At 37.5% G+C, this 13,489-nt stretch overlaps 1 protein-coding gene across 3 annotated transcripts; it reads left to right on the forward strand.

Annotated features, from left to right (window-relative positions):
- Nucleotides 1-323: 323 nt before the first annotated feature.
- Nucleotides 324-4,906, forward strand: LOC131314613 (zinc transporter ZTP29-like). Of its 3 annotated transcripts, XM_058343390.1 has the most exons (6): nucleotides 329-655; nucleotides 2,951-3,009; nucleotides 3,252-3,344; nucleotides 3,437-3,526; nucleotides 4,068-4,149; nucleotides 4,576-4,906. In XM_058343390.1, the coding sequence occupies exons 1-6, from the start codon at nucleotides 592-594 to the stop codon at nucleotides 4,650-4,652; spliced, it is 465 nt and encodes a 154-aa protein (XP_058199373.1). In that variant the 5' UTR covers nucleotides 329-591; the 3' UTR covers nucleotides 4,653-4,906. The 3 variants fall into 3 exon arrangements, with proteins under 3 accessions (XP_058199375.1, XP_058199373.1, XP_058199376.1); XM_058343392.1 differs by lacking the exon at nucleotides 4,068-4,149 and having other exon boundaries at nucleotides 324-655; nucleotides 3,447-3,526; nucleotides 4,576-4,778; XM_058343393.1 differs by lacking the exons at nucleotides 329-655; nucleotides 2,951-3,009 and adding an exon at nucleotides 3,039-3,073.
- Nucleotides 4,907-13,489: the final 8,583 nt, after the last annotated feature.

Below are 13,489 nucleotides of genomic sequence, written 5' to 3' on the forward strand. Positions count from 1 at the left end.
AACTCAGTTACATTAAAACCCAGTCTGATCCATTAATGCATCAGAGAGGTTGAAACATGTACCATTCAGTTATGTTGAGACATTTGCTCTTCTTGATGCACTTCCAATAGTGGGTATGCTAGCACGTAAAGTTACACATTTTCAATTATTTCAGGGAGTTATTTTTTGCCATGCCTCAGTGGTGAGAGATATCGTACATCCTTCCTCGTGTGAGGGGCCAATACTTTTCGACGGAGGTGAGAGATATCGTACATCCTTCCCATTTTCTTGCACCTAAAAAGGAATTTTAGAGCGAAAACTGAAAAGGGTGAACCATCGCAGCTTTTTAACGTTTGCTTTTTTAAACCATCTCTTTCTTCCACAGTCCGATATTCTCTCTCCCTACTTTCCCTCTCTCTAAATCCTTCCTATAAATTCACAGCCGTTTTATACATACCCATCATCATTGTGTTGTGACCCGCCATACAATTGCCCCAATTTGAACGTTATGGATTTGCATCACTAAGACCCAAGTTTGTTCCTTTTCCAAATCTTTCCTTTGGAACAAATTAGTCTTAATAGCTTTTAAGATATTTGGAACAGAGAGGATTCATGGATTCTCAGGTCTTGGTTGCACTTGCTCTCTGTCTCGTTGGTGGCTTGAGTACATCCATAGGTGAGTGAACTTCAACCCTATTAGTTATGAATCAGAATTATAGCAGTCAAATTCGACGAGGGTTTAGTTTCAAATGTCAACCCTTGTGTTGTTTGTATCATCAGTTTTCCATTTTGGTGGTTTATTTGTTGTTTCTTGATTGTTTTGTTGTGGGTTATTTTAAGTTGGTCAGTTTCTTTTCTGGGTTGCTGTTAATTTTGAGTTCTAAGTTATAATTTTTTTGTTTGTTGCTTTTGTTGTTGGACTCATCATCAGCGACACAATTGTTTTGCTTAGTTGTTTTTAGAATGTTTCGTTTAATTTTGTTCCTCGTACTTGTAATAGGGTGGCTCATTCGATAGCCAAGTATGCCCTATTATCTAGTTCCCCTCTTGCCTGGACCGGAGACTCGGAACCGAGTTCGGTGATTAGGGAAGCTAGTTTGGATGTTCCTTTGTGATTTTGAGCAATAATAATCTTTAGAGATTGACCAAAAAAAAAGGTTTTGGTTTCAAATTTTGACCCTTGTATTGTTTGCGTCAGTCTTTCGTTATTTCGTGGTTTGTTTCTTGATTGTTTTGTGGTGGGTTACTTTAAGGTAATCAGTTTCTTTTCTTGTAAACTTTGGGTTTGAAGTCATAATTTTTTGTTGTCGTTGGACCCATTACAGAAGTTAAGTCCTACAATAGCTGAATTGCATAAGAGTCTGATTCATTAAATTTTTACCGAGTATTCCAAGTATTTTGTTTACCATCCATCTTCTGTGATAATATAATGTCTACCTTGGTGGTTCATAACTAATTATTGGTGATTCATTTACCAATAATTGGTGATTACAATGAGTTGCTATTAGTATTTAGTACTTAATTTTCTCTGAAGGTAATCAGTTGATTTATATTTGAAAAAGTTGTTAAGTTAGGTTTTCGGTCCAATATCTATTCAGGGCTTTTGTACTTTATCAAATTCCCAATATCGATTTGGTCCAATTTGCTTGCGACTTCTGACTTCCAAGCATCGATGCCTCATGCTCTTAGATGCAACCTTTGATGTATGTGATATATTTCTAGAATGTTTGTCCTATAACAAAGAAGACATGTTTCTAGAATATGGGTGTAGAGATGTTGATGAAGTGCTATTGTGTCTGCCTTATTTTATTGGTAACGTAATATATTAAGAATCTGAAGGTTCCAATTTTAAGTGGCTTCTAATTGTACTTGTGCAAAATTAAGAGTTCTACAGTATGTAATCACGAATTTTAGAATACCCTCTAGCTTTAAGAGTTATCATTACCTGTTATACGGCGTGGAAAAAAATGAATGATGTTTGCAGCTTAATTTCTTTGTGATTCAACTTAATTAGAGTCCATTGCATTATTTGTTGGAATAGGTTATTGCTTGTTTGGAAGTTTATTTTGTTTCAGGTTTTCTATACTTCTTTCCTGAAACTGTGTTTTCTTTACTTCTCTCCTGAAACTGTGTGAATTGTGAGGCGTAGGATTCTCAAAACTTCAGTGCATTCTTTGGACTAGAATCTTGTTTTCTGCTTGATAGTTTTGGGTTCGTTCCATAAGCTTTCTTGAAGAGATAAATTTCTTCACTGGGGAAGTTCATTAGTTTTTATCCCTTCTTTTGAGTCCTGAGAAGTTCTTATGCAGGTAGCTTAAGTTCTTATGCAGGTAGCTTTCAAAACATTTTGATCTAGGTGCGCGCAAGCTGGTCCGGACATCCGGTTATAAAAAAAAAAATGATCTAGAAAGTTTAAAAACTAGATAAGCTCTTTCTTTCTTGTTGTGCCCTTTTCTATTCTCCTCAATATCTTATTTGCCGCCAATGAGGAAAGAAAAACCAGATACAACTTTTTTAGAGCTTAATTGGAGTATGAAGATGCATGCATCTGGCAAGTACGTTGGGTGGATACTTGGAATCCTAAAGACTAGCTTTTGCTAGGCAAGTTCTTGTTAACTTTTATGCACTTGTATGTAAGGCCGTTATCGTTGGCATGTATTGTATTGATCATCCCATAGGTCATGCCTACAAGACTACATCCCTCCCCACCCACACAAAATGTAGCGTCAACAATCTTATTATTTGTTTTCTGTAACATAGTTTCCTAAATAGATAAATAGCAGCAGTGAATACTTTTAAGTCGCAGATTTTTTGGAGTCGCAACTTTTCATGCTATGGAAGTTTTTTAGACATTTTTCGATGACTTCTGATTTCTGGTTGTTTCATGGCTTCAATGATTTGATAATGCATGAAAAAATCCACTATTTGTTCTGGTTCCAGAATCTAATTATGCAGGCTGTATTTGGAACAAGTGCACTTTTTGTGGTTCTTAATCAAGCTCCTAATTTGAAGATGCTTGGGCTTCTACAGGTATTGCTTGAGGATCTTACTGTGCATTTCAAGGCATAGGATTGTTGTTATTCCAAGAATGCAAGTCAGTTATGCAGCCGGATTCAATTTTATTTGAAAATTACCATAACTCTGTGAATTCTTAAAAGACGCAGATTTTAGGTTTACGTCCAACTAACATTGTCTAAACTGACTTATGCATTGTCTAAGCTGATTTAGTCATTTACAAAGATTGTCTAAATTGTTATCTTTCCTCCATGAAGGGTTTTGCTGCAGGTCTTATGCTGAGCATATCTTTCTTTGATTTGGCGCATAATGCTATTAACGCCGTTGGGTTCTTGAAAGGGAACTTGTGGGTAAGCTATCTCGTTCACAATTGTTTCGAATGTAATGTATATTTCTTTTTCTTGTTGTTCTTTTGTTTATTGCCAGTTAATTGGCAGCACAGTTCTTTGCAGGGGTCATTTTCTTTGCTATTGTTGCCAATTTCATCCCAGAACCGACTCTTGCTCCCATTCCAGATGGAAAAAGTAAAAAGGTCGAACTTATTTCTCCAAGCAAAAGCATGTCATTTATTTAGTCATCAATATGCATATTGGTATTGGGTTACTAGAATCTCATGATATATCCTTTCATAGAGTATGGACGATCCATGATTTTCTTGTTTAAGAGACCAGAAACTCAATGTTTTAGTTTGTGGATGAAATTATTTGTTTTTGTTAAATATGACGTTGGTGAAATTTTCTCAAGTGCTTAACACGTGTAAGATTTTCGTGTGGTAAATGCTTACTTCAAGACTGTGAATCTGTGATCATATCATTTCCTCTTGTGATTATCTGCGCTTCCATATGTGTTCTTAACTTGAAAATGTCTACGATTTTTTGTCCTGTTCCCTTGATCTGAAAATGTCTACAAGTGTACTTGTAATCTGAAAATTTGTTTCGAATATTCTGTGAATTGTCATTCAAAGTTCATGAAAGATTTTTAATGCTGGACTCCAATCTCGATTAAACAATTATATTGGATACTTCTATTGGCATAAATACATAAAATATTTATTGGCATTCTGCTAACAACAGAAGAATGGGGATGAAGGGGGCACGGACATCATGAAAAAGCATCGCCGCCAAGTGCTATTTAGTGGAATCATCACAGCAATAGGTCTGACTACACTGTTAATTTGTTTACCTTCCCTCTAGAATGTTGTTTAAAATGTTATACCTTTGAAGTACTATTTTTCCCCGCACAATGTGTAGAAATTACATGATAGTCCGTTTGGTTTAAGTGAGTGCATACCCAGTTTTGGATGATCATGCTCAAACATAGGACAGAGAGCTTTTTGGGAGTGTCTGTCCTTATTCCTCGTTAAACAGAAGAGCTTTCACGCAAGAATCAAGATAGAATTAATATCTGTTCTCCAAATTCTCAAAATTACATTGCTTGCTAAAGCATGCAACTTATACCAACTGGGCAATTAGAGGAGATGCACCTCGGCTGATATACTAACTTGGGAGGCGCTATTGTATCTATGTGTGAGCAAATTGCTTGGTGGTCTTCTTTAATAGGAAACCTTTCTATGCATTGCAGGCATAAGCTTGCACATTTTTCCAGAAGGAATGGCTGTGTTTCTTGGATCTATGAGGGTACCTCCAGTATTTTCGTAAAGATTCTGGGTACAACTACTTATTTGGAGAATTAGAGAGTCACAGGTGCTGTATTATTTTCATTGTGGTGACTGATGGATGTTTGTCTTGAATTAGATAAGAATAGACATGTAGTTTCTTTTGCAAGAGGTTTGTTTCCATGATGTATTCCAGATATGATTCCCTTGTTTCCGAATTGAAAGTTGAACGTTCCCTGGTGAGGGTATGATAACCATCCAAAAATAATTAGTGAATGGGCAGTTGGTAGATCCACACATTTGAGACGTGGGATACTGAAGCGCAACATTTGAGTAATTCCCATCTGAGAACAGTCTCTGGTAAAGAGCAGGCTTCTGATAGCCTCCATAGCACGTTTGAGCATTGGAACTCAGATGTAGCTGGCCAGCTACCTTCTGAAATGATAGTTGGGTGCTGATGCTGATCAGCCATTATGCCTTGCAAAGCAGAACTCCTACAGGTTTCACGCAAAACATAAAGCATTGTTAAAGCATCTACTTCAGCAAAATAGAGCCTGGAGAGAACATGGGAAACAGGGAAAGGTAAGCAAAACCAATGCCATAAAGACATTGTAATGCAATAATATCATACGACTACATTACACAGTCAACTCATCACCCATCAAATTGCTTGAACCATTCATCATTCCACACAACTCAATTGCTTGACCCTTAATCAGTCCACACAACTCAATTGATACGAAAAAAGTACGGATGCAGAGAACATGTGCAACAACCCACCCCACGCGCCAGTTTCAGCTTTTCAATAGTTGAGTCCAATTTCTAAAGTAGAATGTAAATACTTGGACCACTTCAGCATCTACACTCAAGTTCGGAACTGCTTTGGAAGCCAAGATGATAGATACGTTACATGTAAAAGGATATGACTATATGAGCATAACAACCAAATACGAATCCGGGAAAGAGAGAGGACTACAATTGCACAGGAACTATGTAAATCATAAATTTCAACAAAACAACAGTATTGTGAGAAAATCTTTAGCCCACTCTCAAATCTACAATTAAAACTCATCCTGAGTACCGAAAAAAATACCCTTAAAACTCCATCTATTCATCTACTAGAACCTAAACGAAGTTGACTATTTCTCAAACATTTCAAGGCAATTTTGTGACTTCCAAAAATTGCAACAATGTCACTCACCAAGATTTCACTCAAATTAGAATTCAGTTTTCCCGCTAAACTGTTTAATATCAAACGAAACTGTTCGTTCAGATTTTAGTAAAAGATTTAGGAAAGGGTTGACATGGTCTCAATGCAACTAGATCTACTTACTGTTAAAATTAATGCTTTATTGTCTTTTTATTTTACTTGGAAATCTTTTTATTTTAATTTTACCAAAGTTTATGTTTGCATTTGGGCTTTCTATTTTTGTTTTGTAATTGGGCTCTCTTAATTGGTTAGGCCCAAGTCGCTTGTGTAAGGAACCCTTAATATTTAAAGTCATTTGGAATGAGAGAAGGGGCAAGTGAGCAGCCCCCTTTTTGAAGTTCCAGAGAGCAACATCTCTCTTGCTCTGTTTTCTCGGCAGTTTTAACTGCATTTGAGCAGTCCATTTCTTCCATTTTCTTAATCCCTTCTCCACTAAAATAACTTGGCTAGGGTAAAGCCAACACTTACACATCCACATAGACAAAGGTTGATCCCAAACAACAAACAATCAACCAAGATTTCACCAAACGTACAGAAAATGAAATATACCCAGCGTAAATCACAATCAATACTAGTAAATTACAAGCTTCCAGATCAACCGGAGACCGAGTTCGATTCAACCAAAAATGATTTCTGTTTTATGATAAGTAACCAAAAAAATGATTTTATCACTTCTTTATCCGAAATGAGCAACACTACGCACACGTAAAGGAGTACACAAATCCGGATCCAGATATGTCTGAAACCGTTCAACCACGCAGATGTGTCTGAAACCGTTCAAACACACACAGAAGTGTTTGAAACCGTTCGGAGCACGTGGATCTCACACTGTATATGTGGGTCCCATACAAAATTGGACAGGTAAGGACACACATCTGTGTTGGAATTTGTAGCAGGAGTACCTAACCTTCTTTTATCCAGAATTGATCTATAACCAGGTCTCACCAGATCCAAAACACAACCACTCCAACTAAGAAAACCTACAAATAAACATCAAAGAACCATAACCAGATACGAGCAAAAAAACCAACTTTTTTCAAACGAAGCAAAGTGAAGTAAAACGAGATAGGATCATAGAAATGAATGGATCTATCACGAAATAGAAGAAAACAAAGAGATCTGAAGCCCTAACGACGGTTTTAACACAACACATTCGGATCACGATAATTGAGCGAAGAAAGATCGACCACACAAAACCCAATCGCAAAACAACAGAAAGGGCCAAATGGCTGAATTTAATAGAGAGTGTAGGAGAGAGAAAGTATACCTGCATTCAGCTCGCCTAGGGAGGCGCTGCGGAGGAGAGAAGAATGAGGAGATGTGAGGAGAGAGAAGAGAGAGAGAGAGTTTGAATGAATGAATGGTGGCGGGAGATTTAAAGGGGCTGACATATAAAGATATAGGGAAGGATACTGTGTGATGGGGTGTACGGGATTGTTAAGATGCGGTAGATATTTGTTTTTATTAGTTTTATTTTTAGGAAAATAAAGAAATTGATTGATAATATGAAAATGCAGGAGGTATAGCCAAGGGGAGAGACAACTAGAACTAGTAATAAACAAAAACCAACTAAAAAACGAACTCGAATAAAGTTGTAAAAACAACACAGCGCACAAATAATATAAAATCCATTTCGTGCATGAATTCTCACAGGGAACATTTACGATGGGACGGAGGGAGTAACATTTACTAGGTCTCATAGTTCATGTACGGGTTTCAAGCTCCATTTAGTGCAACTTATTAGGGGAAAAAATCAGCTTAGTAGTGTTTTAACGCCTTTTGAGATCACTGCGCATGTCTTTTCGTCGAAACTCTAGTTTTGCAAAATAAGACACCGTGAACACATTTTTGCCTCTTGTTAGCATCGATGCCTAGGTTAGTATTTCGTTCATCACAAATTCAAAGTAGAAAAAATAGTGTATAACAACGTACCTCTACTTATGGGTGGTACCTCTTATTTATGAGTGTAGACTTACTTGCTACCCCAAGTAGTGCTGCCAAAGGATTCCTTCCACATTAGGAATCCTGGGACCTCTTGCCTATATGAAATTCTCTCCCATATGATAACTCAATCTCAATCCCTATAATCATAGAATACTTTCCAATCACGTAGGATCCTTATGCTAGAACATTATATCACCACACCACGTTAGGCAGTTCACTTAGGATTTATCTTTTGTTAATGTGCACCTACATCATGTGTAAGACTAACTCATCGAACATCACGTGTTCGGCTACACCAACGAGCACCTTTATATGGTGCAACTGATCAAAGCACGTGTTCGGTGTCACTGCCTAGTGACCTCACGTATCTCTTATATGCTACGGAGCACACTAACCACTATGCACCATCTATTTGGCAACACACCTAGCAACCTTAGGGCTTTGTTCGTTTAGGATACTCAAAACTCCTATGCACATCTTCAATAAATTTTATGTATCTATCCCTCGTCACTCATTACACTTTAAAATTTCTCTCAAAATCCAAACCTAACAGAGTTTAGGTGTTGCATATGTGTTCGGCATCATCTCCTAACACTCTAACATGGTGCCGCCTACCAAGGCACCTATTAGGCATTATTGCCTAGTACCCTCACATAGTGTCACCTACTAGGGCACCTATTAGGTATCATTGTCTAGCGCCTTCATATGGTGCCGCCTACCAGTGCACTTGTTAGACATTATTTCCTAGCACACTCACATGGTGTCGCCTACCAAGGTATGTGTTAGGTTGTACCGTGCATCCTCATGTAATGCTCCCATGTAGTCATGTGTAATGTACGTGCTCAGACTGTGTTTTCTCCGTTTGGGAAAATCCCTCTCCACAGCTAAACAGTTAAAGGGAACATACATGCATTTCTTTTCCTTTCCATCATTAAATTCGCCAACTAAAATCGGTGATAAAGCCGAATATTATTCCTGCCATGCATTTACATGAGCAATCACATGTATTTTGCACACTCACTTAAATGTGTGCCACATGAGTAGTTATATAAATGTGTACAAAATACAGGTCATCGTCAGAGCCAGGGGATTGAAAGTGAAGCCAGCCCTTTGACAGGTCCACCACAAATGAAAACGACAAACCCTTCTCTCTCAGCAATATGGAGAGAGAGAGAGTGAGAGAGAGAGATTAGTACGTTGCACGCCACAGAGAGAGAGAGAGAGAGAGAGAGAGAGAGAGAGAGAGAGAGAGAGAGAGAGAGAGAGAGATTAGTACGTTGCACGCCACAGAGAGAGAGAGAGAGAGAGAGAGAGATTAGTACGTTGCACGCCACACACACAGAGAGAGAGAGAGAGAGAGAGAGAGAGAGAGAGAGATATTAGTATGTAGTACACTATTACTATTACTACTATCACAGAGAGAGAGAGAGACCAGAGAGAGAGAGAGAGAGAGATTAGTACCAGTACACTATTACTACTATCGACAAGTGAGGTCATGGCTTTACGTGAACAGTAGCTTCCCAACTTTTAATCATTGCAGTTGCACTGCTAGTTCTAACCCTGACACTCACGTGTCATGTTCTGATTATTCCCACGTGGCATTGACTTGTCACTGCCCGGCGGCCCCGGCCCATCGCGAATTGTTTACTACCTTAACTCTCAGATGTTAAAAAATTAGACAAAATTGGACCGTGTGTTCGCTTTGGTTCTCTAAAATCAATATCAATTTTTCTCTGCATATGATTTTGAACCAAAATGGGATTTAGAGATTAATAGCAATATGAGAAGGAAAGTTATTGGGAAACCTTAGGTTCCATTTCTGTAATTTTTTCCCTTTTTCGTTTTCAGTGTTTTGTTCGTTTTTTCTGAATTTTTGTTAGATTTGAGTCATTTTTTTGAATGAATTATCTATCTTGACGAGCAGAGTCTAAAAATAAAAAATTATGATCACTAAAAGTAAAAAAAAATTCACTAAAGACGAAAAACTGTCAAACAACTATTTTATTAGTCTAAAGTGTCGTCTTATATGAACTTTTTTCAACATCAATTTACATTTTTATACTTTTTTTATTTCTCTCGTCGAGATAAATGATTAATTTCAGAAATTATAATAAAAATGTCAACAAAAAATTGCAAAAAATAAAAATACCGAAAAAAAATTTAGGCAAATTTTTTTTTTGTTGCAAAAATGCAACCTTAAGGCGATCATATTGGAAATAGCCAGGGAGGCAGATTTGGCTACAAATTTCACGACAAGACAGAAACAGTGTGGCTCGAAGAACTCACCCCAACAAACACCCTTTTTGTCTCTGTCATTTTTTAATTTTTAATTTTATCAACACTCGTGCATTCTTGGAAACATGAATTAATTGTGTCAAAGTAAATGGCTCGCTTGTTTTATTGCATGGTTTTCTTACATTGGAAAATTAGCATTTAGAATTAGACTCACATTATGGACGACTCTCAGTACTCTTTTCTATCTGCTTAAAAATGCCAATGCTTTTCTTTGTGTACTCTCCGAAGCTTTCTCAAAAAAGAGTAACGTCGGAGCAATCACGACTCCGGATGGGTATATATGCAACAGTGCAATGACAAACATCGCAAGTGAGATGGAAGTGTCGTCTCTGGCTTGCTTGCTGTGAATTAAACCATGTCCACTCCGAAGATGATCTTTGTGAGAACCCATCTAGGAATAATCCCACGTCGGGAAAAAAGTGGAAAATGATGTGAAATATAAGTAAAGGCCGACCAGTTACTATTAATTTGAGATTAACATTTGAGCCACGTGGTTAGAGTAAGAGTTAAACAGATCAGCTAGCTCGGGTCGTTACAATCATTATCCAAACAAAAAATCTTCATCGGCAAACAGAATATAATGATAATTAATGATGTGAGCTGCGGAATTGAGTGCATGATGATTCGGATAAGGTCTAGCGGAACTATGGGTAGAGAATTTCCTGAACTAGGTAGCCACATGGTGAGGACCTCATGAGGTACGAGACAAGCTCAAGACTTTTGGACCAATTGAACATCACTCACGTACGTTTGCCATAGCAACAACACCATTTTGGCCGAAGGGCTCATCTAGTACTATAATTCTTCTGAAGAATTAATCAAGAAAAGCCCGTTTAATTTTTAGGATTCTTGATTTGGTGATCACTTTCGAATTAAAGTAGGGGTGACTCAAGTACTAGGCCATTAAGGTTAGTACGTACGTGCTGAAAGCCACCAATTTTGAGATGTCTTATTTTCATAATATGTGAAGGTACGTGTACTAAAAGTTTTGACTTTTCGAAAAAAATGTTTCAATTGCTAAAAGCATCCTAAAAATGATCTTTATGTCAGGATTAATCTCTTTCATATTTCGCATATCATGTAAAATATAAGGATTGTAGATGCCAAATACTAATTAAGTAGGAGTATTCCTTAAGTAATAACCTCCCATCTCAGAAAGGCCTAATATAACGCTCAAATCCCGTCTTCAATGAGGTTGGGCCGCGCCTGAATTGAAGATTCATCGAGAAAATTTCCAAAATGTCACACCAAAAAATTACAAGGATATATAGATCGAAAATCTCTATCTATTCGAATGTTGTAATTAAGGTTATAATTTGTAGTTTTAATATATATTCTTGGTTTGGATCAACACCCCAGCCAGGACATCAGAGTTTAAATATAGACAACTTTCCACTGCATGTGTATATAATTAATGCATGCCTTGATCTCGGTTAAAGTTTTAAATTATGTATTTCTCTTGTCCCCCACCCATTTTCTCAGTGCATTGAAAACATGCACCATTTGGGAATTTCCAAATGCCTCTGAAATATACTAGCTTTGAGCTCCAATCCCTAGACTGCTTCACTTGCACTAGATCAACCAACATGTCCCTAGCTCGACCAAAAAACAAGTTTTGAAATCTGTGTGTATATACTTTGTGAATTCATTTATATATATATATATATATATATATATATATATATATGTTTTTGGTGCATACGAATTACTTGATTTTATTTACGTTTTTGGGTCATGTGAACTTTTTTTCTTAATGGTTTAATAGGGTAAAGCCTCCGAACATGCAATATTGATTCAGAAAGTCTACCTCCACCGTTCTGTTTTCACCGCGCTCAATCTCTTCGAGTTTTTTTAAAATTCGGACCATTAATTGTCGAGATTGAGTGCTGCAGTGGGAGAGCGGTGAAACACCGCGGTGGGATAGCACCGCCTATATATATTTATTTGCTTCAAGAATTAAAGACGAAGTTGCTTAGATTCAATAATGACTTCCTTCAAACGACTTGGAAAAGTCATTTCCTTTACAAGTTCTTGAGTAGGGTCGCAAAATAAGCAAAGTTATTCGAGTTTGATTTGATCCATTAATGTTATATACTAGCTATACAAAGAAGTCAAATTGAAACTGTCTCGTTCGTCCAGGGCTGTAAAAACGACGATCTAAAAAAACACTAGCTTGTTAACAAAGCCTAAACTATGCAAACTCGGTTCTTGACTATGATGAATGTCGAAACTTTATATCAATCTTAAAATTAATTAGCAATGAGTGGAGATGTCTCAAATGTGAGATCCTATTTCCTTAACATCCCCCCTCACGTGCAACCGTATTTGAGGTCTGTCACGTGTGGCCACTTTTTAGGTCCTATAATCGTGCAGCCTTTTTACTGATCTATCATTGTAGGGTGTGAATTGTAATTTTTTTTAATATCGGGTGGAATGGGCCCCGCTTTAATCTAAATTTAATGAACTCACCACTTGGCTGACTCAACTCAAGCACGGAAAAATTTAACGAACTCATTACTAATTGAGGGGGCGTTTCCACTAAAATTTTTGGACAACAAGTTATTGCATTTTTTCATATTGTTCACATTAACTCACAACTTCTTCCTCTTTATTTTACCCTCGATTTTTCCTTTTGACCCATACATATATCATCTACAACTTATTGGGTAGCGGAAACGTTATCTGAAAATACAATTGCGTGATAAGGATGTTGAAGTGTAGGGACATTTGTTTCATAAATGATGAAAAAGTGGTAACTGGAAGGGGGAGGGGGGTTACTATTTGGTTAACAGGGCAGATGTAGGAGTGAAGACTTTTCATCAATGAAAAGGTGTTCTGGAACTTGATCACTAAAGTAAGTATAAAGCCCTTTTGGCCGTAGCGCAAATTTTCAGGTGAAAAAGTTAATCAGAGTAGTAATATAGGAGTAATTCCTGACAAAAAATTTCACTCATTTAAAATTTCGAAAAGGTAGGAGTATTCATGAAAAAATTACTCAATCCGTTCCAAATTAAAAGTCCCTCTTGGGATTCTAAGAGCCCGTTCCAGAAACGAAATAAGAACTTATTTTTTGTGTAATAAGAAGGCTTGTTCCTGAAAATAAGAAGGCTGCTACTTATTTTGGAAGAATTTATATAGGTACCGACCGGCCGGGGAGGGAAATCGTACCGGCAGCTGCGCCGGGAAGTCTCTGGCCACCGGACGGCCGATCCGAGCCGTCCAAAAATTCTAAAAAAAAAAAACGAGGGGGCATGCGCGGGAATCAACGGCATCCGAGGTGTATAGGGTGCTTGATCCGAGCACCCCTTTTCTGTGTAGGGTGTTTGATCATATATACACGGAAAATGGGTGCTCGGATCAAGCACCCTACACACCTCGGATACCGTTGATTCCCACGTAGCCCCCTCGTTTTTTTTTTTATAATTTTTGGA

The sequence above is a fragment of the Rhododendron vialii genome, chromosome 13a, assembly GCF_030253575.1.
Source record: "Rhododendron vialii isolate Sample 1 chromosome 13a, ASM3025357v1".
Lineage (NCBI taxonomy): Eukaryota > Viridiplantae > Streptophyta > Magnoliopsida > Ericales > Ericaceae > Rhododendron > Rhododendron vialii.